The following is a 26,891-nucleotide window of genomic DNA, read 5'->3' on the forward strand; positions in this document are numbered from 1 at the left end:
GAATGGATAAACAAAATATGGTGTGACATACAATAGAACGTTATTCAGCCTTTTAAAAGGTAGCCTTTCTTAAGGCAGAATTTTAAAGAAATTCTGACACATTGTACAATATGAATGAAACTTGAGGACATTTGCTAAGTGAAATAAGTCAGTCACAGAAAGACAAATATGGTACGATTCCATTATATGAGGTTCCTGAACTAATCAAACTCATACAGAAAGTAGCTTGGCAGCCAAGGGCTAGGGGGGGGGGAGAATAGGGAGTTGTTTTAATGGGCACAGAATTTCAGTTTTTCAATACGAAGAGGGAGACTGTTTGCAAAAGAAAGTAAATGTACTTAACACTACTGAACTGTACACTTAAAAATGGTTAAGATGGTAAAGTTGGTGTATTTTACCCCAATGAAAAAATTTTAAAATTTAACAATTCCATAATTTCATGATCCATCCAGTGCCCAAATTTCCAATTCTTATTAAGTCATACATTTTCCCCAATACGTTTGTTTGCATTAGGACCCAAATAAAATTCATGAATTGCCATGCATTGTCTCTTTAAGTCGTCTTTAATCTATAGGGTTCTACTTCTCCCTTTCCTTGCAATTTATGTTAGTAAACAATGTCATTTGCCGTGTGGTTTCTCACAACCTAGATTCTGCTGCCCGCATCCCGTGGTATCCTTTAATACTTTTCCTCCATCCTCCGCATTCCCTGCAAATCGGTAGTTGGACCTAGACGGCCTGGACTAGTTTTGATTTCGTTTCAGGAGGAGGCTAAAGAAATCCATCTCCACATGCCGGCCCAGCTGTACCTGAAAAAGCGAAGCTAAGTCACCAGTCAAGGTGCTTGGAGTGAGAAAGAGGCCCTTCACACGCGTACGTCAGTCACTAGAAGGCTGCAGATGGAGGGAAAGGGGCGGGGCAGACCTATGTGGGAAAATCCCTTTGTCAGCTTTCCACGCGCGTAATAAATTACCCAAATAACCAGCGGGGCGGGGCCTTTGGCCAGAAGTGACGCACACACGGCCGGCGTCCGAGTTGCCATAGAGGCGGAGAGAAGGATAGATTGGCAGCGCTGGGGTCTCACTTCCGGCCATCTCAGTGGGAGACGCGTACTGTGGAGTCAGGGTTAGGCGGTAGCTGCTACAGTCTACAGTGACCGGGACCGCAGCGGCGGCGGCGGCGGCGGCCCCGCGGGCGGGATGTTCCGGGGTTTGAGCAGTTGGTTTGGCTCGCAGCAGCCGGCGGTGGGTGGCCGCCAGCCCGAGGAAGACGGGCAGCCCGGGGGAGACGTTGCACCCGAGCCGCACTCCGAGGCGGTGGCGGACTCGGCTGAAAAGGAGCTCCTTCACCAGGCTAAAGGCCTCGGCGGTGAGTCTGCCCGGGGACCAGAGAGTGTCGGGAATGCCCGCAGCCTTCGGTTTGACACCCCTGGGCGCGGCTCAACATGATCGGGGGCTGTGGGGCGAAGGGAGGAAGGTGTTTGCGGGTCGACCCTTGCAGGATGGCAGAGGTTGGTTTGGAACTGGGCAAAGGGAAGCCTCATCTATCAGCCAGATCCCGTGCCTGAAGTTTCTGATGACATGTCACTTTTTTTTTTTTTTCCAATTGATTTGAGAGAGAGCGAGAAAAACATCGATTTGTTGTTTCACTTATTGATGCACTCCTGGTTGTTTCTTGTATGTGTCATGACTGGGGATCCAACCCACAACCTGGTCGTGTTGGGACGACGCTCTAACCAACTGGGCGACCCGGCCAGGGGACATGTCACTGTTTACAAAGTGTAAGCAGTAGGAGCAAAGCCTCAGTAGAGCGGTGTGGCTCGACCTCTTTAGGTTTGACAAGGAATCGTTTTTGTTCAACTCCCCAACTTTCACTTCCACAACTTCCTATCCCAAGGACAGGGCCCTTCCGGAGCTTGAGTGGGTTGAAAAAGTGACTTTTTGCCCTTAGGGAAGAATGTATTGTCGGGAGTAAATTGAGGAAGAGTTACTGAAGGCCTTGGCCAGGCTCATCTTCTTTTTAAGTGCATGGGACCTTTCTTCTTAACTCGAGAAAGTAACTGTCCTTTTTTTCCTGTGATGTGCAAGTTTGAGTACTAGATGTTTTATGAATAATATCTCATTTCATCTGTTAAACAGCCCAGTGAGTTGGGAGAACAAGCCCAGAGTTGTCACCCTAACTTATAGTGATAGCAAGTTGTAGCAGTGGAATCTGAACCTAGATCTCTCTACTCCAAAGCCTATGTTCTTTCCAAGTTTACTGTATAGTTTAGGGAGGAGAGTAAAAAGTAGATTTGAAGAATAAACATATGCCAGAGTAATTCTGATTCTAGAGAGACCTTGGCAGGCTTAAATAGTAGACGAAAACCTCTTTGAAAAGGTAGGCCCTAAAGCAGGCAGCACTACAAGTGAGAGAACTGCAGCAAAGATAGATACTACATTCAGCAAGCATTTGGGAAGAATCTGCTGAAAGGCAAGAGCAGTAGGGGAAAGCCTGGAGCCTAAGAGTGAGAAACACATATTTGAATAAGAAAGGCTCTAACTTTCAAAAACTTTACTTTGGCATGGAGGGGCAGAGAAAACAGACATAACCTGAAATCGTGGTAGTGTATAATCTCAGCCCAAGAACCCCAAACGGTGCACAAGAGAAATAAAACTGTGTTTGTAATAAAATCACTACACAGGGAATGACTGTTTCCTGTATAGAAAATTAGAAGAGCTTGGAGTGTTGGGGAGTTATGAGGAGATGAATTTGACCAGAGCAGAGAGGCTATGTTAGGTAGTTGGGATAGATAAAAGTTAGGAAAAGTAGGCTATGGGGATCTACTCAGTTTCATAGAACATAGAGAACCAGTTTTATTTATCTTCAGGGGAGTATCAAAACTGGCTTCTGAAAACTTTGTGAGGGCTTTATTGAAACCTCATGTTTATATTTAGTACTAAAGACTGAATATTTTGAAATAAATGTATATTCGACATGGATGTCTATTTCGGAGTCTAGTGCTGTGATCTCTTTTCTGATCATATTCTCCTAATGTTTGGGGAAGCTAAGGTGGAAGTATCTCCCCCCACTTCCCATGCCCGCACACATTATGAATTTTAAGTTTCCGAATAAATGCAATCTCTTTGAGCTCTACTATTTATGTGATTTTAAAAAAATGTAAAGATTCTAGTTTACATACAAACCTTCAGAAAGACGAGATGATCACTTGGTTTTTATTTCTATTTATTGATCATAAGAGGTGTGCTATCTTTAAAAAAGACACATCTGTGTTTTGAAAACTGAAATTAAACATCTGTGAGCCTGACTCCCATTAAGCAGATTAGTTTCTTTAGCCTTTTAAAATTTACGTGGGCTCTCCCAGGAGCCCCATTTGTTCTGTAAACATTTCTTGAGTGCCTCCCTTCAAGATTAGACCCTAAATACTTTTTTTTTTAGATTTTATTTATTTATTTTTAGAGACGGACAGAAACATCAATGTGTGGTTGCCTCTCGCGCGCCCCCTACTGGGGATCTGGCCTGCAACCCAGGCATGTGCCCTAGACTGGGAATTGAACCGGCGACCCTTTGGTTCACAGACTGTTCTCAGTCCGCTGAGCCACACCAGCCAGGGTTGGACCCTAAATACTTCTGCTTCATGATGACCTATTTATAAATTTAAGCAACTCACCAGTTATGAGTAGTGGACACCCAGGCACTGCCTCTACCAAAACCAAATCTTCCCATCTTTGGCCCTCCCTCCTGGTAAATTTAGGACCTCCTACGATCACCTGCTTCAGAAGAGGGCCGTTTATAAGCAAACTCACTAAAGAACTTCTCCGCACCTCCTTGAAATCCTCATGTCTCAAAGTAACTTCTTATTCACAAATTGGTTGTGTGGTTTTGTTACAGTCAAGCAAATTAGATCTTTATCTGCGCCCTTTCTTTTTTTTTAAAAAAAAGGTATCTCTGAGAGTATTAAATATCTGAGTTCTACGCATAGTTTACATAAGTGGGAGGTGGCCAAAGATGAGCTTTGTTTTTTTCAAAACCGTCCCTAAAGCCAGTTCATGCCCAGGGAATAGAGGAAGGGCCACCTGCTCTTCCTTCTTCTTTAAAAAGTGCTATTAGTATTTGCAGTGGAACTGTGTAAATTAGGCCACTCGCCTCCTTTTCTCTAGGGAAAGTGCATTTCAAGTTCTAGATGCCTAAGTTGATGAGTTTACAACTGAGAGGACTCCAAAAGTTAGTGTTTGCAGAGGAAAATACATGTCTTCTTTGGTATAAAAGTAAAACCCCCAATTCAGTTCTGATGACAAAACCAGGTTTACCATGAGGAGGGCAGTGCAAATGGTCAGGAGCTTGGATCCATGGTTTATGAGCAATACTAAAAAAGAACTGGAGATTTTAGTTTGAAGAAGAAACTTAGGAGCATTGCTTAACATTCTGACAGGTTTTTTTGTTTTGTTTTTGTAGAAAGAACGGTCATTTTATGTTACTTAAGGGTACAGATCTTAGTCGGAGAGGTACAGGTGACAAGGGAAGTAAAAAGAGTTTTATTTTGTTTTTGTTTTAAGATTTTATTTATTTTTTTAGAGAGGGAAAGAAAGGGAGAAAGAGAGGGAGAGAAACATCAATGTGTGGTTGCATCTTGCACACCCCCTGCTGGTGAGCAGGCCTGCAACCCAGGCCTGTGCCTGACTGGGAATCGAACCGGTGACCCTTTGGTTCACAGCCCAGCATTCAATCCACTGAGCCACACCAGCCAGGGCATGATTATACCTACTCTTCACAGAATGGTCATGAGACTAAAATGACGTAATGAAAATGAAGATATGAGAATGACTGTAGTGTTCGTGATCTGTCCTCTCTTTTCATAAGGCTTTAGAGGCATATTCACTCACAGATGTTTTACTTCATTTTCTTCCTTGTTTCAGACCCTCTCTTGTGCCTAAGTTCCTGAAGTGAACATTGTACTTCTGTTACGTCCTGTTAACTCTTACCTTAGTCTCAATTTTTCTAACCACTTATTAAAAACTGTCTTTAACTTGATGTCGAATGATCTCTTTGCAAAATTAATAAACCACTTCTTGTCTTTATGAACTTCTTACCTAAAAGTCTCCTGTCATACTCTGCTGCTTCCCTCTCCCTCTGTCATCAGAACCCAGGCCACTGTCTAATTACTTCCGGGAGACCTTCTCTCTCTCTTCTCTGAATGCTTCTGTTTAGCAAATAATCTTGCCCCTCTGGTTGTCTATCTCTTTTGTTTGTTTAATAATGGACATTTCTTGAGGGAAAGAACTGTGCTCTCTCCCATATTCAGTGTGTGTAGTGTACTTCACCCATGAAGTCATTAAAACCTGAGAATTGAGATTATTATGCTCGAATACCAGTTTTTAAATGAGTCATCCCTTGGGAGGGGGAATGTCAATTCTAATTCCAAATGTATTCCTGAGAAATCTCAAAGGGAACCCTGCTGTTTTAGAACTTTAGATTACTTTATCTGCAAAGAATGTTTTTACAAAGTAGTGTGGCTGTCTACCCATTTTATCATACCACTGTGGGTAAATAGACTAGTCATAACCAAGGTAAAATGAGGGATCTTTCTAAAGCTCAGGACTTACGATGTCAGTCCCCATTTACCCATCAATAAGTACTTATTGGTCGCTCCCTGGGTGAATCTGAGAGCCTGGTCCCTGCCCCCGGGGGGCTTAGGATGGATCTTCAGTCTCGCTGAGAAGGCAGATTCGGTAGCATCATGAATGTTGTTGCCTGAACAGCACAGATGCTGAGAGGCGCCTACTTCAGTCACGGAGTAACATTTCCCAGGAAGTGATACGTATGCAGAGACCCACAGGATGTGTAGAGTTCGCCAGGTAAAGAGAGGGCATATAAAACTGTTTCAAACCAAGAAAAAAAGTATTTGAGGCCTCCTTGGAGATACTGAAGAATTTCTGTGGTCATATGAGTGTAGAATAGGAGTGGGGAGAACGGTGAGGATGAGAACAGAACAAGTGGTATCCTGTGGTACAGTCTCCATGGGGTGTGGATGTCAATGACAGATGGGTGTCACCAGACCCAATGGGAAAAAGTGGACTGTTTAACAGTAAGGGATTTGGGAAAGAGAGAGAGATGGTCATTCAGCTTGGCACATCGTGCCCTGCTCCCAGATAGCAGTATAAGTTGCCTGATTCTCTGAAAATGACACTGCCGAGTGAGGATTCAATCAGGTGTACCAAGCTCCCTTTGTCATTCTTATTGGGGATTTCTGCCTGCCTGAGCATTGTGAGTCAACCGCCCTTGCCCCTCAGCAGGTGCAAATGGCAGAGGCGAGGCTGCTCTGACAAGATTCAAAGGCCAGTTGTCCTGGAGCGTCCGCCAGCAGGTCCTGCTTGAGGACCTACCTGAGGTCACTTCCTGTGGCCCAGATAGTGCAGAGTGTGAACTTTGGGATGATATTTGTCTACATACAAGCCTTTATATTTTATATTCTAGTGCAATAGAGCCTCAATACATATGTATTTTCAGGTCATCAGGAAAGTTTTATGTGTTTGTTTTGTAAAGGTGAAAGTTTGTGTCCTCCATTTTAAATTTTATTTTATGTATTTGCTCGTTTTTAGGTACGAAGGATTTCTATTTATATTAGGGCTTGTCAAGATTTCTATTTATTAAAACTCTCCCAGATTTATCATGTGATGGGTTAATCTAGAAAGGAGGGACATTTTTTTTTCTCCAAACAAGAGGGAAGAAGACAATAAAGCTGGGATGCTTAGGGTCTAGGAAGAAAGGAAAGGAAAAAAGGAGCCTTGATCTCATTTGTATAGTTGGAGGGGAGATTTTACTGAGGTAAGTTAGAACTAGAGACTTGGAGAAGGGGGAAACAAGTTTGAAACAGCTACTGGGGGAGAACTGGGGAGTTTGCTAAGGGTCTTTGAAAGAGATGACTTAAAGGCCCAGTATGGCTGGCCAGTCCGCCAACAAAGGGGAGAACTGGCAGTGTCGCTCATTTTTTTGTTTCAGGTCCTAATTAATAAGGAATCTGCCCTATGATTTAGGATTCTTACCAGAGCTATTTATGGGAGAGATTACAAATACAATAACCATTGTACTGGAGTGAAGCATAGACTCTTTTTTCGTTTTTTATTCTTTGTAGACTATTTATTTAACTTCGCAACTGCCGCGACAAAAAAGATAACTGAATCGGTTGCTGAAACAGCACAATCGATAAAGAAATCAGTAGAAGAAGGAAAGATAGATGACATCATCGATAAGGTACATTTAAATATCTTCTCGTAGTAGATATTTGTGAAATTCATTAGCAGCTAATTTTGTCTCATGAATTTTATTAACTGAAGTAGGATATTATATTCTGATAAAAATAATAACTGAGATTCTTGGTTTTTTTCTCTTTCCATGTAACAAGTGGCTAATGGTATAAATTATCTGATTTTAAAAACCTTGGTTTTCAATGTAGTCTAAAATATATTGATACTTTTGGGTAATACTAAACTTTTCATACTATGAGTTTAATTTTTAACTATAACCACTTCAGAATATGTTTATGGTTTTCATCATTTGGTTAATTTTTTTAAAGTCTTAGCCCATTACGAACAGCCTTTTAAGATGCTAACAAGTGAGTTTGTTCATTTTTTACAGTGGTGAATTTTATTTATGTTGGTAATTGTTTGAATTAAACTTTAGCCAGCTTGTTATTTAGATACTTTTGTTGTGTGTACTATTCGTTAGAATGAGATTTGACTGGTCTTATTTTGTTTAATAATAGAAAAGTTCACTTTTTAGCGCATTATATTTTTGCTTTTGAAAAGATACTTCATCATAAAGGGAGTTGTATACTTAAAATTCAAAACCTTTGATAATTCTCTCTTGATGTGGATAGGGGAAACTATCACTTTCTTAGCCCTTATATTTGAAGAAAATGAATAAAATGTCTCAAGTAGACTTTATAAATCTTGAATGTAATTCTTACATAATAATAAACTTTTCAAGGTAATTTGACTTTTTATTTTTTTAATAGACCATTATAGGCGATTTTCATAAGGAACAGAAAAAATTTGTTGAGGAGCAGCATACAAAGAAATCAGGTATGGTATAGATTTGTTGTACACGACTTACCTGCCAGATTTTATTGAGCACTTACTACATGCCAGACCCCGTGATAAGGCCCTGAGAATACAAAAATGTGAGAGGAGCGGCCTCCATCCTTTGGGTAGCACAAAGACTAGTAGGGGAGACAAACCCATAAACCTTCGGGGTTTATAGAAAGGAAGGCATCATTCCTGTGGCTGGGATGGTGGGTGAGGGTAGCCAGTGATGACCCATCTGGGGAGCAGTACATTTCTTTACTGACAAATGCCTGTTTAAATGTTTACAGTTATAAAATCTCAAAATACCTACTTTTACCATTTGTTAGTGCTCCTCATGTCTTTGAACTTGGCAAAAGTAGGGCGAAATAATTCAATCTGTTGGGTATTGTTACAATTCAAAAAGAATAGTTAGTCATGTAACAAGTTCCCGTCAGGCGTTGTTGTACCTCCGTAAACTCACAGGTATGAAGCAGCTCTTTAGGACAAAAGTATGCAAGTTAGTATAACTTAGTGATTCATGGGAAGCAGTAAATTGGCTTGGAGACCTGGTGTAGGAGCTGCTTGGTGCCTCTGAGATACAGACTGTGAGGGCGTGGGGGTGAAAGGCTTGGAGGCAATTTTAGCTTCGAGGTGCCCGTTAAACAGCCAGGTGAGAGCAGCGTGTACAAAGGCAGGGAAGGGAAGGCAGGTGGCATATCAGGAAAATGTCATTCCTTGGTCACACGTCAAGTGCCCAGTAACCACATGAGACTAGTGACTGCCATATTGGACAGTGCAGATGTAGAACATTTCTATCATTGCAGAAAGTTCTGTTGGTCAGCAGTGCTCTAAATTAATCGAACAGGGTCCAACAGCAGTTCATTTGTTCGAAGCATGGAGGAGAATTCCATCTACAGACACAGATTATTAGTCAAGTTGTGTAAAAACCATGAGAGTAGGTAAGCTCCTTGATGAAAAGTGTGTCAAGCATGAAGAGAGATCAGCGGAGATCTGCAATGTTTAAGGGGAAGGAGGAGCAGAAGGAATTGACAGCTTCTACGAGGCTGCTAAGGGGCGGGCACTTTATACAGGGTGGGGCAAAAGTAGGTTCACAGTTGTTCCTATGGGAAGTACTACAATAGTTAATACAATAATAATACAAAAATAAACCTTGTGTTTTACATACTCACAACTGTAACCCTACTTTTGCTCCACCCTGTACATGACATCTCATTTAATAAAAGGAAAGACCAGCAAGGTTAAGTAATTGCTGAAGGTCGCTCAGCTGGTAAGTGATAAAACAAACCCGCCATCAAAGCCTGCCAACGCCCGTTTACCCAGGAGAGAACAGCTAGGAGAGAGAAGCAACGGAAGGCCAGAGAAGGGAGAATTTCCAGGAGAGCATGGTCCGCTGAGAGGCCCATTTGCAGTGAGTATAAGAAAGGGTACCATGTAAGTGCTCCACGTTCATGTGTTCACTTACCGGTCACAGGAACTCTATGAAGTGCTTGCCTTTATCTCCATTCTGCAGGTGAGGAAACTGGCCTAGAGAGAGAAGAAGTAAGAAGTTGGACAACCAGGAGGTTATTGGTCATTCTGAATAGAGCAGTTTCAGGGGAAGGGGGACGAGGGGGACTACTTTTCCTTACCGGTAGCTTGGGCCTTGGGAGGACCTCATCATCTGAGGAAAGTAGTGCTAGGAGAAGCTGCCCAAGGTGGATACTTAAAATGGAGACCAAAATGTTACAGTAAGTAGTACGAGAAAAAAAGTTTTAGAGGATCTTTACCCTAATATATTTTTAAAGTATCAAATTATGTTTACGTTATAATTAACAGAATTCGGAGTATAATGGCCACCATTTGCTTGCTTAGGATGAGCCAAAGAATGAACTGGGTGTCCATCTGCTCATGTGTCCATCCATGCATGCACATAAGTCTTCTATCAATTGGTACACAATAGGATGTCTACCTCCCATTTCATTCTCGCAGCATAATAGTAAAAGGGATTTTTTCCTGCAAAAATGTGAGGACCCTCTGCTGTGTGTCTTCTGTGCCGACTACCCACCTCCATAGCCTTAGCTCTGCCCTCTTGCCCTGCACCAGGCTCAGACGGTAGAGCTGCTTCCTCTGAACACCCCACCCACCTACATACCCACCTCTGAACTCCTCCTAGTCCACGGTGGACTCCCAAGCCACCACAGAAGCCCCAGGGGACTCCCTCTTCAGGTGGTTGTCATTCGTCATCTGGCATTATAACCATGATGAATTGTAATCATCTCATTTTCTTGTCAGCCCCGGAGACAGACATGGGTGTAAGGCATCTTGGTATTCCTAGCACTTCGCTTCTAAAGGCTCGGAGGATTTGATCCCAGCTTTGTTGTTTATTGCCCCCGATTTGCCCATTACTTTCATTTGCTTTCATTCCTGACAACTCTTTTCTCAATATCTAACCACTTATCTTGCAGCCTCATAACCTTTTGTCGTGAGTCAAGTACAGTAACTTTCTATAAAAACTTTCATTTGGAAATAATATACAGAAAAGTCGCAACCATAGAAGTAGTACAGAGAATACCTGTATACCTTCTACCCATATTGTTAAAGTTTTACAGTTTTAGGAAATTTAATATTGATATAATACTCATATTCAAATTTTGTCATTGACCCAGTAGGGTCCTTTATACATTTCCCCCCTCAATACAGTATTGCATTTTTTGTCACGTCTCTCAGTCTCCTTTAATCTGGAACATTTCCATAGCCTTTTTTTGTCTTTTATGACATAAACGGTTTTAAAAATACCCCCCCTTTTTTAATAAGTACACCATTTCTCATTTGAGCTTTGTTTGACACTTACTTACAATTAGATTATAATTAGATTCAGAGTATGCATTCTTGGTCAGAATACTACATAGGTGATGTGTCCGTCTCGGTATTACGTTCGGAGGCCCACAATAGCCATCTCTCCTTTGGGGATGTTGATTTTGGTCATCTGGTCAAGGTATTGACCAATTTCTCCACTGTATCATTCAAGTAATTTTCTTTCTTTTTTTTTTTTTTTTTTTTACCAAATGCATACATGCATAAGATGTATGCATTAAGTCTGGGAATTCTGAGTAACTCATTAATAAATTTTTTAAATGGTTATATGGAAACTTTCTCATTTTTTCAAACCACAATTGCAGTGTGACCCTTGTAACCGGTTTTATTTTTTCTTTTCTTGGCCGTTACAAACCTTTTAGAAGCAGCAGTGCCCCCATGGGTCGATAGTAACGATGAAGAAACAATTCAACAACAAATTTTGGCCTTATCAGCTGTAAGTATCTTGTGATAACTCTATATAGAAGTACTTTCTTCCTATCACAAGTTTATCCTTAGCAGATGCTTTTCTTCTATACAGTTTTTAAAATCGTTTAAGATGTTAAGGAATGTACATATCAACTTTCACTTTTTTTTAAACTATTAATTTGCTTCTCCGTAAGTTCTTTTTTCTTAATGGAACAGAATAGCCTGTTACACAAAATAATTCTTTCAGCCTTAAAAGAATTCTTTTGTTATTAAGATGGATAATTTTTTGAAATATGCCATGATGCAAAGTTTTTAGACAGCTTTCCAATTCTTCTGAATGAAACGACTATATTCTAAGTTTCTTTTGAACTGCTATATGTATTTGAAACTGAAATTGAAAGAAATATATTCCACGTGCTAGCCCACAGAAATTTCTCTTGGGGCTTCAGAGGGAACGTAGCCCCACCCGTTAATGGGAGTAGAGACTGACAGTTTCAGAAAGCACTTTCACATGCATTACCTCTTTTCAGCCTCACCGCACACGTGCGAGGCAGGCAGAGGCTTTTATCACCATTGTACAGGTGTGGGGATTGAGACTCTCAAACGCGACCCTCACTCACCTGTGTCTCCATTGGGCTGTGAACCCTTAGGGGGGCAGAGACTGGCCTTGACCTCTATTATAAGGACCGAGCATGCTGCCTGGCACAGGACTCAACGAACAGAACGTTTTGCTGTCCGTGGTTTTCAAGTTTTGTTTTTTAACCCCACTTTTTTTGTTTTTTTCCTAAATCAGAATCATAAATGAAGCGTCAGTCTAGACAACAAACAAACTGGACTTTACTTCCATTCTATTGCCCTCCCCCAGGGCAGTTTAAGGTTTTTCTTTCCATTAATAAACCCTTTAAAGGCTTGAGCATCCATTACAAGTTCAGTGTGAACACCATGTGTTCTGTTTACCATGTTACAGCCAAACATGACACTGACGTCACATACCCGCTTATCCCTGAAAGAAGTAGGGACAGTTAGTAATTGTCATTTGAGAGCAAACATCATAAGCTCACTGGTCAGCTCCTCCCAGGCCCTTTAACTACCCCCCGCAAACCTATTCTCCTTATCTTCTCCGAATAGGACTCAGTTTATTCGCTTTTTTTTCTAGCCACAAACTTGGGGCTCTTCCTTGGGTCACACCTTCCCTTCCTCCTGCCCCCGCCCCTAGTCCCGACAATGCTATGTTCAGAATGTAGCCCTAGTCCACTTTGCTGCTGCTACCACTGTAGTCCTGGTGCCATCATCTCCTGCCTAAAGCATCCCAACTATTGTCCCCTCCTTGCCCCTTTCCACTACAAGCTTATTTCAGCAGCCAGAAGGGTCCATTTATGGTGTGAATCACTTCATGTCACTCCCCCGCCGTTGGCTCTTCTAATGGCATCTCATCTCATAGACTAAGATACAAACTTATTGCGCAGCCTCCAAGGCCCTGGGCTTCACTCACCTCTCCTCCCTCATGCACCCCTCCCCGCGCCAACTGCTGGCACTCGAGCCACTGTTTCTTTCTGGTGGACAAGCAGGCCCATTGGGAGGCTGCCATAGAAACCTCGGGCAAACATTGGGGGCAGTTTCAGGCTTTGAAAGTTTTACACTGGAAGGTAAAATAACTAAAATCCATTTAGGCTCAGGTTCTAGCCTAATTACATTAATAGAACTCAGGTTATATTAATGTAGGAATTCTGAAAAACAAAAAATATTTTTAAAATCCAACATGGACAAGATGAGATGAAATCGGTGCTCTAAGTAGCAGCATAAAGTGCTCCAGTCTTTCTGGAGGAGAGTTTGGGCAATATGTACCAAAATAATCTTACTCTTGGGCTAGAAATCTCACTTCTAGGAATTTAGGCTAAAGAGATCACCTCAGAAGAGAACCTTTATAAGAAGAGATTAGGAACAACATGCTGACTACCGAAATGGGCTGGTTAAGTGAATTATGCTCATTCAGTGTAAATGTAGCTATTGGAGATGGGAAGATGTTTGCGACCCTGAGTGAAAAGGGAAAATGGGTGATCCACAGCATGCAGCATGTCTTTCTGTTTAGGTCAAATTATATTTGCACAGGCACTGTATGTATGCAGAGAGACACGTCCAGGACGGTGTTCATTGGGCTGTTCATGGATGGTGGGAGTTTTGACTCTATGCTTTTCTTCTGTATTTTGAAATTTTTAAAAACAGCTGTGTATCCTATTTATAAACAAAATGATGGTTTAAAAAAAAAATAGAGTAGAAACTATCATTCGTCATGGTTTGAGTGGTCCGGACAGCAGCTTTTTGCCTTGGCTGTTATGCTCAGTCTGTAGGAGAGGCAATGATCGATGATCATCGGAGACATCATCTATGTCTCCATTGGAAACATTGATGGAGACAATGTTTCCGCTGATGATGGAGATAATGTATAAAGGGTTTATATACTATCTCAGAGGAATTCCAAGCCACCCTCATTCCCTAGGAAATGTGCCCTGTCCAGGGAGGCTTTGCCTTTGGGTTTTTCCTTTCACTTCCTTCTTGGCTAACTGAAGAGAAGTGGTCCAAGAGCGACACGGACTGTCATGGCTCTTTCAGAGTGGGGCCCAGGCCCTAACGCTACAGCTCAGTGAAAGTCTATTGACTGAACCAACCGTGAACCGTTTCCCCACCTGGCCATGCTCTGCAAAGAAGCCACACCGTGTCTTTCTCAATCACCACCACGTTCCCAGGCCCTTGGTATAGGGACTGACCTGCGCAGCTTCGCAGAGATTTGTCAGGCAGAGCCTGGGCCTCGGCATTCTTTGGAGACGTGTAAGACAAAGGCATGGTCTGTGCACACTTCAGAAGTGAATTGAGTGGTGGATTTCGCTTTTCTGATAATGACCACCAGGGTTAGCTGACTTCAGCTTCAGTTAGAATGTTTCTAGGATCATCTACACTAGTTTTCACATGCCTAATGGTGCCCACTAAAATAAACATTTATTCATATGATTTCAAACTATGTAACTGCAATGAATTGCATGGTTGAATTTCCTGGCCTCCCGCAAGGCTGTCCAATTGAGACTGAAAAATATAGGAAAGGGTGGTCATTCTCTGATCTCTCTTAAGTGGAAAGGTTAACGATAGCTCGGTGGACTTTGTGGCTGAAGTCTTTAGGGGAATTTCAGTATTCATCAAATTAATGACGCATTGTTACATATTAATTGCATTCTATGGTTTTGCCCCTCTTCATCAAAGGACAAGAGGAACTTCCTTCGTGACCCTCCGATCGGCGTGCAGTTTCATTTTGACTTTGATCAGATGTACCCTGTTGCCCTAGTCATGCTCCAAGAGGACGAGCTGCTGAGCAGGATGAGATTCGCCCTTGTTCCTAAACTGTAAGCACTGTGTTCTCATGGCGCTGCTAACAAAATGTGTATATGTGTTTTCAATGGCCTCAGTCGTGTGCACAGTATCAAGGAAGAATTGCAGAATAGGGGCCAGAAGAGACTCAGACTCTTTTCATAACAGTGGGCTCTGTGGCCCTGACTGGTGTGGCTCAGTTGGTTGGATGTCATCCTGCAAAGCACAAGGTCACTGGTTTGATTCCTAGTCAGGGCATATGCCTGGGTTTTGGGCTTCGAACCCAGTCAGGGCACATATGAGGAGCAGCTAATTGATGTTTCTCTGTCACATTGATGTTTTTCTCCCTCTCTTTCTCCCTGCATCCCCTCTCTCTAAAAAAATAAATAAAAAATAAAATCTTTTAAAAAAAAGGCTCTGTGGCCCTTCAGCACCACACACATGTGCGCGCGTGCGCACACACACGGTGCCATTGAATCAAAACTTGAGGGAAATTTGGGGTGGGGTTGAGATGTGCTCTTTCACCTCTAGTTAGAAGGTAGAGTGTGTTTAAGGTCTCTAAGGCCCATCAGGACTGGCTGCTGCCTTCTCTGCATTCTGCCTTGCTCTCCGGTGACAGTGTTGTCCTCTTTCCCATTTTCCTCTGCCCAAAGGCCCTCTCCCCTCCCCAAATGCCTGCCTGTCCTCGAAGTTCCAGCACAAGCATAGTGTCTTCTGTGACATCCCCCTGGCTGCCATCAGCAGTGGCCCCCTTCTCTTCCCCTCTGTTTCTGCAGCCTCTTCCTCACCTTTTCTAATTCCAGTCCCTTTGTTTTGAATCTGTCGCCGACACAAGTGTTCCTTTCTTCTAGCACTCTGTTCTTATTATATGAATGCAGTGTCTTACTGCTCTCTGAGGACATGAAGCATAGTTTTCTTGAGGTAACTCTTTCTCTCTGTTCTTTTCTGTGAATTTTTGTGTTTGCCTTGGGCTCTGTCTCATGTTGCAGGCCTTTTTGCCCATCGTTTGGGTGAGGGCGCCATGCTGAGACATGGTTGGGGCGTGTGTTCCACAGGTCTTTTGGGCCTGTAGCTTCCCTGAGAGGGCTCTTCAGCCTCCCGCCAGGCTGCAGGCAGAATAACAGGGAAAGCCTGGCCCCTGTGGCTTCTGTACAGCGTTACGTCCGCTTTCTCAACTGTACCAGCCCACCGTGCGTGCGCACGGGCTTAGCTCCTACTGGACCCTCAGACTGTGCCGTGGGGGCACACGGGCCCTGGCCAGAAGGGGTGGCAAAGGGAGTTGGGGCCGTCTCTCTGCGCCTTATGGGCCTCCCTGCTGCTCCTCCTGCCTAGAGCCCAGATATATAGTTGGAACAGCAGTTATATAGGATGCTTGCTTTCTTTTCTTATCTTTTGAGTGAAGCTCCTCTCTCATAATTATTAACAACATTTTGGTGGTCAATTACTATTAAGCTCACAAAACCCTGGGAGTTGGCTTTTGAAGAGTTCATCTGTATATGTCTGTCGGGAGCTTTTTTTATTCCAGAATTTGAAGTGGTACCTATTCTGAATAGCTGCTGCTTTCTGCAGTAAGTGCGGCAAAGCTCTGGGGTCCAGGTGTACTTTGTACGCGAAAGCTCCGTCAGTTTGAAGAACTTTGGAATCACCCTGGGCTACACAGTGGGCTCTCTGCCGGTGCTCTGGGGACTGTCCAGAGGCCCTGAGGCGCTGAGACATGTGGCCTCAGGTGTTCGTGGCAGGCATGAATGTCACTGTCCGTAGTTTTGGTTTTTGACAGTTCTGTCTCCCACTCACTCTTGACAGTAGTTTTAAGGTTTTTTAAAGCTTGGACAATTGGTATTTGGCAAATAAAATTTCAGATTTGTTGCTGGCTAAGTAAACTGCCCATTGAGTAGTATAATTCTGATTTCCTACTTAGAATTCTATTAGGGATGCTTTAGAAATTAGGGTTGGTTTGTTGGTCTTTATCTGTTAGAAATGCTTACTCTCTTTATTTATGGATGAAAGGACATATCTGTCATTGCCTTAAAATTTTACAACCTACCCCCAAAGGAAAGCATTGTGTGCAGGGGAGGAGGCATAGATGAAACGTGACTTGCAAAATGGTGGTGGTTCTTAAAGTTAGGTCATGAGCACATGGGCGTTCTTTGTTCTAGTCTTTCCACTTTTGTTGACATTTCCATAATAAAATAAAAAATGAGCCATCACACATTAATGTAGGATTTTTGGACTCCTTCTGACATGCAGAAATGCAACTTTGATCTTTTGAGACACTTTTTCTGAACAGAAGCCATCACTAAGCAGTAATGATTTAGAAAAGAAGACAGACATTTTCTCTGTACTCTGAAATGCCCGTTAGTGTGTTAGTGCTTCCCTGTGATGGCAGTGCTGGCCAGAGGCAGCGCCCTGCCCGTGCAGCAGAGGCCCCCTCTGAGGCCTTTACTCTGGCGACAGTAGGGAAATCACAGGTCCTTCCTGTGACAGTCTTGGACTGTGACATATGCCCATTGTTTGCCAGAGACTGTTCACAGCGTACTAATGCCTTAAAGTAGTCCTTGGAGCATAAGTGGTCGGATAAATGTTTGGGAATTCATATACTGGATGGATTTTTTTATTGTAAGGCTTCTTCAATTTTTTTATTGTAAGACCTTTCGTAGGTCATCTGCATGTGACTTTCTCCAGAAGGTAACCAAATATTTCTGCAGTGTGCCTGTGACCACTTCCTGTTACATCAAGAGGGAGGGGACTCTGGGAAAAGAAAACAATCTGGATGTTTGTTTTTATTAAGAGAGCAAACATTGCCTGTGAACCACTGTACATAGATAGTACACTGTTCATTTGGGACATTTCACAGAGCTCAGAATTCAAAGTGATCTTGAAAATATTCAGGCAACTCACTGCCTCATGGGAAAGCTAATCTCTCTTTTGTATGGCTGTGATATTACAGGTTAAGGCCCCTGGAGAATGCCCCAGGCGTCCTAGTCTCTGTCCCCTCACCCTCCGGGTGATTACCCTCTGAAAGCGAGTTCCCCAGAGTGGATATGTGGTGTTGTCTGATTGCAGGAGAGCACACTCTAGTGAATCTTGTGTGCTTTTTAAGGCAGCCTAAGATTTTGTTAGCTCTTCCAGCAGCTGTAGCACAGTGATATTTCCTACTAAACTTGCGGTTGGCTAGGAGTCTTTACTGCTAGTAAGCTAAGTCTCCTGCCAGACTACTTCCAAGATATGCTAAGAGAAAAAAAGACTTGTGTGGCCACATGAGTTTGGGAAACGCTTCTTGGCACATGGTAAGAACTGAACGAGTAAGAGGCCATTATTGCTGTAACCATCCATGTTGGCAGACAGCTTGTCTTATCCATCCCTTAACCGGCCACCCCCCACCCAGCACCTAGCATGCGGCCTGACTATGCATGTGGCACTCGGAAAGCGTGGGTAGGGTTCATGAAAGGAAAAAAGGCTGCACCTAGCATCACGTCAGCTTATCACCTGGCCTAGTTTGTGGAAATAATCTTGCATTTTGCCTGTCGCACTTTAAAAGCTAGCTTCCTGGCCCAGCTTGGGCAGGCACAGATGTGACGACCCTGTGTTCTGAGGTGCTGTCTAAGGCAAGCCCCGTCCTCATCCGTAAGCCTGGATCTCAGTGTTTTCTCTTAGCTCTCACTGACTTCTGCTCCTTCCAAGTCTTTCTGTCATGCTTTCTTCCTCACTTTCCCCCCATTCTAAGAAACTTCTAATAATCCAGGAGGTAAAGAGACGTTCTCTGATACTCTTGTGATTTCTACTGGCAAAGCATTTTTACAACATAAAATGAATGACTCCTCCAGGCCACAAGGAAAAAAACCCCAGAAAACAAAAAGACAAAAAAATAAAATAAAAACACAAAAAACTCACCACACATATCCTGCAGGTCACCAAAGCTGTTCCTTGGCTGTCCTTGGTTGGGGGAGTGGGAAGGGGGTATATTCCGTGTTTTGGCTGAGTCTTTTGTTTTCTACCCTTGGTACTTTTATTTAATTACTCGGAGGCGAGCATAGTTATCAATGTTTATTATGATTATTTTGAAACAATTAGAAAACTTACAATTAGAAAACAATTAGTACACTGTTCATTTGGGACATTTCACAGAGCTCAGAATTCAAAGTGATCTTGAAAATATTCAGGCAACTCACTGCCTCATGGGAAAGCTAATCTCTCTTTTGTATGGCTGTGATATTGCAGGTTAAGGCCCCTGGAGAATGCCCCAGGCGTCCTAGTCTCTGTCCCCTCACCCTCCGGGTGATTACCTTCTGAAAGCGAGTTCCCCAGAGTGGATATGTGGTGTTGTCTGATTGCAGGAGAGCACACTCTAGTGAATCTTGTGTGCTTTTTAAGGCAGCCTTAAAGGTGAGAAATACAGTCTAAAGAACTTTTCCCCGAGTCATTTGGGACCTGATTGCTTTCGTGCGTAATTTCTGCAAACAGGGATCCTCCTGCATAACCACGATCTGACCATCCTAGTAAGGAAACTATCACTTGTACATTTTTACCATCTAATTCTCAGACCCTATTCCTGTTGTAACCATTTGTCCCAAGAATATCCTCTTAAGCGAAAAGATCCAGTTCAGACTCATGTGTCGCATTACCAACCATCTCCCGCCTCATTGCTGACTCTTTCAGATTGCTAGTTATTTGCAAGCTGCCAAACATTTCCTTTCATAAGGAACAACACCCACAATCCTTTGTCTCACTGCTTGAAAGCACTTAATTCTTCAGTAAACAGCAAATAATTGGTGGACTCCTGGCTCTGTTTCCAGTCTCCCAGGTGATCATGCTGCTTTTCTTCACTGCGGCACCCAGTCTTCCTCTGCTGAGGCCAATGTTGGTGTCATTAAAATATCTAGAAATGCTGAGGCTTCACTGGTGTTCTGTGAGTTTTCTTTTGCTGCTGTGAAGATAGCTGCTCTTTTTATCCTGTGGTTGAGCTTCCATTTGGAAAGCAAATGAGAACCTTCTTTGAGCCTCCCTTAGATTTGCACGTGTCCCTGAAGATCATCTATTCCAGTCTCCATTGCAACAAACAACCCCTCCATGCATCTGTGGGCACGTATGCTTAAGTGTGTTGTTGTCTGTCTTTAAAAGCGTGAAGGAAGAAGTGTTTTGGAGGAACTACTTTTACCGTGTGTCCCTGATTAAGCAGTCGGCCCAGCTCACAGCCCTGGCCGCCCAGCAGCAGGCCGCCGGAAAGGAAAAGAGCCACAGCAGAGAGGATGCATTGCCGCTGACAGGTACGTTCAGAGCGCTCTCTGAAAAACAGAGTTACTTTTAAAATATTCTTAATGTAAAGACCCTCATGAGCTTGTCATCTTGTATGTACCAGAAATGTCATCATCTTATCGAAAACTCTTCTTTCCAGAGGAAATAATCATGCTTCGCTTGTTGCCATCGCCCGCACCTCACTCACCAGTCTCTGCCAGTCTTTCTTTGAATTTGCTATCTTTTTCTCATTCTTCAGGTTTTTTTATTTCTTCCTTTTTATTTGTCCCTTGATCACCAGTCATGTCGCCATCTCTTTCATTGCCTATGTGACTTTTTATGCCTTCTGCCCTCCATCGATTCAGTCCACCCCGTTTGTTTGTTTCTCAGTCTTCCATTCAACCTGATGTGTCCCTAGCGCTGTAGTCTGTAGAGCAGAACTAAGCTCCATTCCGCTCCAAGTTACAAAAACCCAGCTCAGAGCCAGGCACCACTAGATTACACATTTGATTCTTACTGTGACAGTTTACCCCTGGTTATTGGGGAAAGTGTTTTATAATATCAGCAATGATTTAATATCTGAAATAATAATTAAAATAAGAAATGTATTGCCCTGGCCAGCTTGCTCAGTTGGTTGGAGCATCATCCAAATATGCCAAGGTTGTAGGTTCGATCCCTGGTCAGGGCACATATAAGAATCAACCAATGAATGTAAAAATAAGTGGAACAACAAATTGATGTTTCTGTCTCTCTCTCTGTCTCCCTCTTCCTTTCTCTCTCTCTCAAATCAATCAATAAAAATATTTTTAAATGTATTTTATTATATGTTTTCACATTTAATGAATACCTGCTCTGTATAGGTACTATTTACAACTGGAGACTTTTCCATTCATGGAATTTTAAATACGCAAAAACGGTGTGTCCTAAGGTTCAGATTGTATAGACCACTAATGTAATGAAGTTGCTCTGTGCAGTGAAATGTGGCATTTTACATATAGATGTTAATATGAATCCCAAGTGTCTGCCATTCTTTAGTATTTCCTTTTATTAATTTTATTGGAAAATGCCATTTTACCAAATATTGCCTGTGTAACAAAATGGGCTTAAGAAAGGGTTCACTAAACACTGTATGTCTGGTAAGGTTTATAAGATAGCAGATGCAGCTGCAAGAAAAGAAGCTGTGATTGAGCATTCCATTTTACTTTGTACTTCCTAGCATTTGTGAGAAAAGGAAAATTTGCCAAATAACTTAGTTCTCATTATCCTAAAAGAAAGAGCAGAACTATTCTGAAGTGGATTTTGCTAACACTGAAGTCGAAAATTATTTCCTGCTGGGAATCTTGTATAAGGGGCATTGAATATGATGACATATTAAAAATAACCCCAAAAGAAAAAGGTTTGAGATGGTTTCACCTGACTATTTCTTGGAATAACATAAAAACTTAAAGCATACCATTAAAAGTTTATTGCTGCAAATTATTTAGTATCATCATACTTGTGATTTTTTTAACTGTTATTATTATATGTATTCAGAATTAAATCAAGCAATTATTGTCTCTTTTATTCTCACTTCTTAGAGGCAGTACGGCCCAAAACGCCACCTGTCGTAATCAAATCCCAGCTTAAAACTCAAGAGGTAATATAATTTTACATTGTACCTAGTAGTTGCTGTCTGGAAACAAAGTCACTGTGTGTTAACTACCTGAGATACCATTTCAAACAACTTATGAATACAGGTCTTATCTGTTGTGAAGAAGAGGGAGCCAAAACTTGAGTAGTGAAGGACCTACGGCTCAGACTTGAGGCAATTCCCTGGTACAAATCATTCTAGGTGTGCTCCTCCGGGATTGGACAGAATGATTGGAGTGATCCAAATGGGGAGTGAACAGAAAGATTCGGGTTGTAACTCATTTGGTTACCAAGCAACTGTGCAGGTTAGAAGGTTGGAGAGCAGTGATCATTGGACTAGCAGAGGAACGAAATGAAAATGATGCTGCATTAAATTGTGAGATGACATAATCAAGAGGTCTAGCCTATAAATGTCACTGAGGAAACCATTTCCAGACCTTATTTGTTGCATTTCAGGATGAAGAGGAGATCTCTACCAGCCCGGGTGTTTCTGAGTTTGTCAGTGACGCCTTCGATGCCTGTAACCTAGATCAGGAGGATCTGAGGAAGGAAATGGAGCAACTAGTACTAGACAAAAAGCAGGAAGAGACAACCGTACTAGAAGGTACAAAACAAAACAACCGTTCTAGTCCCCAATTCTGAAGTTGATTGTAGAAAGGTGTTATTATGAAGAAGATACACAAAAACATGCTATAGCTTTTGCATCAGAATTTCTTCTCTGTCCACCAGACACATGACTAGACCTCACGCCCTCTGCCCTGAACATTCACAAAAGCATGGACAGGAGAAACTAAGACCCAGTGATGTGTCCCAGGCCTCTCAGTCCAAGCAAATACGGGGAGAAAGCAAATACGCCTTTCATGTGGAGACACTGCCTTCTGGCGCTCTGCTTTAAAAGCTAGCATCCTGCTTAGGTTTATGCCTGTATCTAGAAGCTTCTTTTCCCAGCTGCTGTGTACCACAAGAGCATCGCGTCTGGGAAGGAGCAGGCTGCCTCTAAAAAACTAAAGAATTTAGTGAAAAAGTGCACTGCCCTGGCTGGTGTGGCTCAGTGAATTGAGCATCAGTCTGCAAACCAAAAGGTTGCCGGTTTGATTCCCAGTCAGGGCACATGCCTGGGTTGCAGGACAGATCCCCAGTTGGGAGCGTGCGAAAGGCAACCAGTCGATATTTCTCTCCCTCTCTTTCTCCCTCTTTCCCTTCTAAAAATAAATAAATAAATCTGAGTTGGGTTTTTTTAAAAAAGTGCTAGCAGGGGGTCGCTTTCCTTGACATATCAGGACAAATTATGGGCTTTCTACCGGATGAAAAGCAAAGGCCTGGGTTCATCATCAAATGAAGAGTGTTTCCTGAAGCCTTTGAGACTTCCAGTTTAGGGAGTCAGCTGTTCCCATAGGTTGTGCAGAGAGCACTGGTCAGAAAACTGGCCAGCTTCCCAGAGGCTAGCTCCCGGCTCCTCTGGAGAGCTGTTCTTTCTCTGAAGCCCTGTTCTACTTGCAATTTGGGCCACTTAATATTTTTTTTTACAATAGCTTCCTTGGCCCATCCCAGCTAAACCGTAAGCTCCTCAAAGGCAGTTACACCTTGTCTGGGTGTCCCCACAGCACCTATCATGGAGCCTGGCACCCACTAAGCAATTAATAAATATTTCTGAAATTGGTTGTTATGCAACACACTGTGTTTTCCCTTGAGGTCACTGCCACAAAAAAATTAAAACATTTGGTTTTTGTTTTCTCTGTAGCTACTAAGTTTGTTTAATTTTAAAAGATGAAAATGAATTTAGGCTTTACTTTATAAATAGCTGGTTTGTTTTGTTTTCTCACTATTTTTTAACACTACGTAGCAGATGCCTTATCCTTTACATACATAGGCACATATGAATACACACACACTCTCTCTCTCTCTCTCTCTCTCACTCACTCACTCTTACACTGAGTGCCCAAGCAGAAGTTGCAACTCTCTATCTCAACACAGAACGCCAGTGTGAGAGCTCAGATGGAGCCCCATGCGGGGGACCAGGCTTCGGCAAGAGACTGCCTGACTTCCAGTCCTAGTCTCTCTGGCCACTCTAGGGAGACTGCTATTCAAGTGGTTAAGCACAGACGGTGGAACCTGCAGATCTGGTTCCATCCATATGTCTGTTGCTGTGTGATCTTGGGCAAGTCCCTTAACCTTTCTCCGCCTCCATTTCCCCATCTGTAAAATGTGTGTAATAGTGGTATCTAGGCCATGGATTGTTCTAAGGATGAAAAAAAGAGTGATATGTAGAGAGGGGTTAGTGCAGTGTCTGCCTCAGAAGTGCTCAAGAAATGTTCACTGTTTTTGCTACCATTCTCAGCATTGTTAATTAAAAAATTAATTTGCACCCAAATATTAATTATCAATTATCCCATTAAGTTGAAGGAAAAGCAGAGGCCTAGATAAAGCAAAATAATACCCCATATTTACTGACAATGTAACATCTGATACATTGGTTCTACATTTAACACATTTTTCTTTCTAATCATGTTAGAAAGAATATATCTAATTTCTTGGTTACTCTTAAAATTTGTTCAGTTTTTCTGAGCACACACATGAGGAAGCCTGAGACGTTCAAAATGACCGTGGCTAAGACTTACATAGGTAGTTATAGTTGACTAAATTGTTAAAACCAGCATGATGAATTCAGAGAGAATCTTTTCCTTCTCATCTTTTTCTTTTAGAGGATTCTACAGATTGGGAAAAAGAACTACAGCAGGAACTTCAAGAATACGAAGTGGTGACAGAATCAGAGAAACGAGATGAAAACTGGGATAAGGAAATAGAGAAACTGCTGCAGGGGGAAAATTAACTGCTTACTCAAAGAAAAGAATAGTCCTTAACATCCTGTAACTGACATTAAATTCTAGATGGTAACACTCTGAATCAAAAGGCACAAAAGAGTATAACTTTATGAAATTCAAAATTATTCTTTTTTCACATTGAAACTTGCCTCTTTAAAAAAAATCAAGAGAGCACTTATTCTAATCAAGAAGGGATGTTTAATATTTCTTTAATATAAATCTAGCTAGAGATATTCTTAGAGTCGGTATGGATATCTTATTCACAGAAACACAAGTAAAATTTTAGAATTCTGTTTTCCGTGCGATCAAAAGTATAGTCTTCAATTATGGTTTTCTAAATGTTTGTACTTCTTGTTGCACTTTTGTTGATACATGTACTTTAAAGTATTTAATGAATTGATAACTATCAAAATGACCAAATTGTACCAAAGAACTTAAGAGGAAGCACTTTCGGAACTGTTTTCTTGGTATTTTCTACAATTCCATCTGGAAGCCAAAAGATAAAATAATTATGTTGATTTTAATGGTATAAACATCACACAATTTGACATTGAGAAGTACTGTGCAAAAATATTTTTCTCTGGGGCCTTTTCTTTCGTTTTCATTTGTTCATTTTTAACTATACCACATTTACTAATACTGTTTTCCTAAATTTTACATCATGCCTTTTGTAAAAAGCAGGGTCTGTCATCCTTTTTGTATTAATGATCGTCAAAAGCCTGTTCAACTTAAGTCTCTTGTTGTTTCAATTGCCCTCCACATATAAATAGTTTTGTTTGTCTTCATTAAACTGTTGGTCTTTATAAAATTGTGTTCCTCTGAATACAACTTATGAAACGTCATTGGTCAGTCCTACTTGCATTCTGCTAAACTAGAAGATTTTTTTTAAAAAAGAACAGGGTGGCTTAACTTCCAAGGCATTTGTTTCCCAAACCTTTCATATTTTTCAAGAAGCTTTTATTTCATAAAGGGGGATAGAAGTAAGACAATTATTATAAGAAAAATGTACATATTTTTATTCTTGGCCCCATGAAAATTAGTCTGTGGTCCTCCAACAAAGGTATAGTCAATGAGAGAACTGAGTGTGGGTCCAAGCGTTCATTATTCTTATGTTTGTAGTTTGAGATACACACGTTAGTGAGCCAGACTGCCCTCAGCTAGGATGACTTGTATGGTCGCACATGAACTCATGTGCTCATGAAACCACTGACCCCATTATCAGGAGTCCCCACTGCAGTGCCACAGTTGCAGATGACTGCGTTTGGACTCAGGGATGATGACTGGTAACTTCTGAAATAACCCCAGTAAAGGGGAAGGTTGGTTTGTTTTTAAGAGTTTGCGGGAGGAAAAGAAACATGTTAAGTGCTTTTAAGTTGCTAAAAATCCTAAATGTAAGCAGATCAGGATATGACAGCCTTCAGCTCTTGGCATATGCACTAAAACTCTTATTGATGAATGTTGAATAAATGCCCAAAAAAAGGTTTCAGAGACAGTTAAAAACCTAAGACGACAATAGAAGTATGTTGATTGTTGTTACATCAATTTCACATGATACTCATTGTACTTAAAAACAACCTAATTCTGCATTGCCCCATGAAAATAAAAGGATTAAATAAGACTTTATACACAGCATAAACATAGTTATGCTATATTTTTATGTATTCATCAAGGAGTAAAATGTCATGCTTTTGTAAATCATACGGGTAACTGAAGTGTTATTCCTTTAAAGGGCAAAATAATTTGCAACTGTATTTGGTGGAAAATTTCTAAGTATTTTATTACATGTCTAGGGGTTAGCCAACAAAGTACACCGAGAATAAACACACATAAGCTTCACAGGATGTTAAAATGTGAACATACTTCATCACACTAAGGGGCTAGTACCTCACTACTCATTGCTGGCTCAGGAACCAGCATGAGCGGCCTCTCCTGGGAATTTGTAAGAAATGCAGGGTCTCAGGCCCTGCCCCAGACCTGCTGGCCCAGACTCCAGGTTACCAAGACCACAGGGGCTTACAATGGACTTTAAGGGGTAAGACTCACCAGACTAATGTACTGATACAGCCGAGGATTCTGGTGCTTTTCACCCTTTTTTTAAAAATCTCACCCAAGGACGTGCTCATTGCTTTTAGAGAGATGGGAAGCAGAGATGGGAAGGGAGGGAAACAGAAAGGGAGAGAAACATTGATGTGAGATAGAAGCACCAATCTCTTGCCTCTCACACGCTCCCTGACCAGGAATCAAACCTATGACCTTTCAGTGCATGGGATTGATGCTCCAACCAGCTGAACCACACCAGCCACGGCTGGCGCTTTTTACTTTTTACCCAATCACTAGCATCCTTGGCTGACAGTGTCCCTAGTTACAAGCCCTCCTCTGCTGTTCCAGTTGGTACCCACTGCCTGCTTCCCCTTCTACACCACTAAGCTAAGAGGAACCAAGTTCTCTGGGGGAACACAATCCTGCGAAGTCAGATGTTTCTAATACCACACATTTCAAAGGGAAAC

General features: G+C 42.0%; 1 protein-coding gene across 1 annotated transcript; it reads left to right on the forward strand.

Moving 5' to 3' along the window:
• The first annotated feature begins 1,070 nt into the window (after positions 1-1,070).
• Positions 1,071-25,235, forward strand: SYAP1 (synapse associated protein 1). Its single transcript, XM_054581096.1, has 9 exons — positions 1,071-1,367; positions 7,132-7,250; positions 8,014-8,080; positions 11,299-11,372; positions 14,597-14,736; positions 19,820-19,965; positions 21,511-21,569; positions 22,019-22,166; positions 24,265-25,235. The coding sequence occupies exons 1-9, from the start codon at positions 1,199-1,201 to the stop codon at positions 24,390-24,392; spliced, it is 1,050 nt and encodes a 349-aa protein (XP_054437071.1). The 5' UTR covers positions 1,071-1,198; the 3' UTR covers positions 24,393-25,235.
• Positions 25,236-26,891: the final 1,656 nt, after the last annotated feature.

The sequence above is a fragment of the Pteronotus mesoamericanus genome, unplaced genomic scaffold, assembly GCF_021234165.1.
Source record: "Pteronotus mesoamericanus isolate MK-2021 breed Mesoamerican mustached bat unplaced genomic scaffold, CSHL_Meso_final contig_65, whole genome shotgun sequence".
Classification (NCBI taxonomy): Eukaryota; Metazoa; Chordata; class Mammalia; order Chiroptera; family Mormoopidae; genus Pteronotus; species Pteronotus mesoamericanus.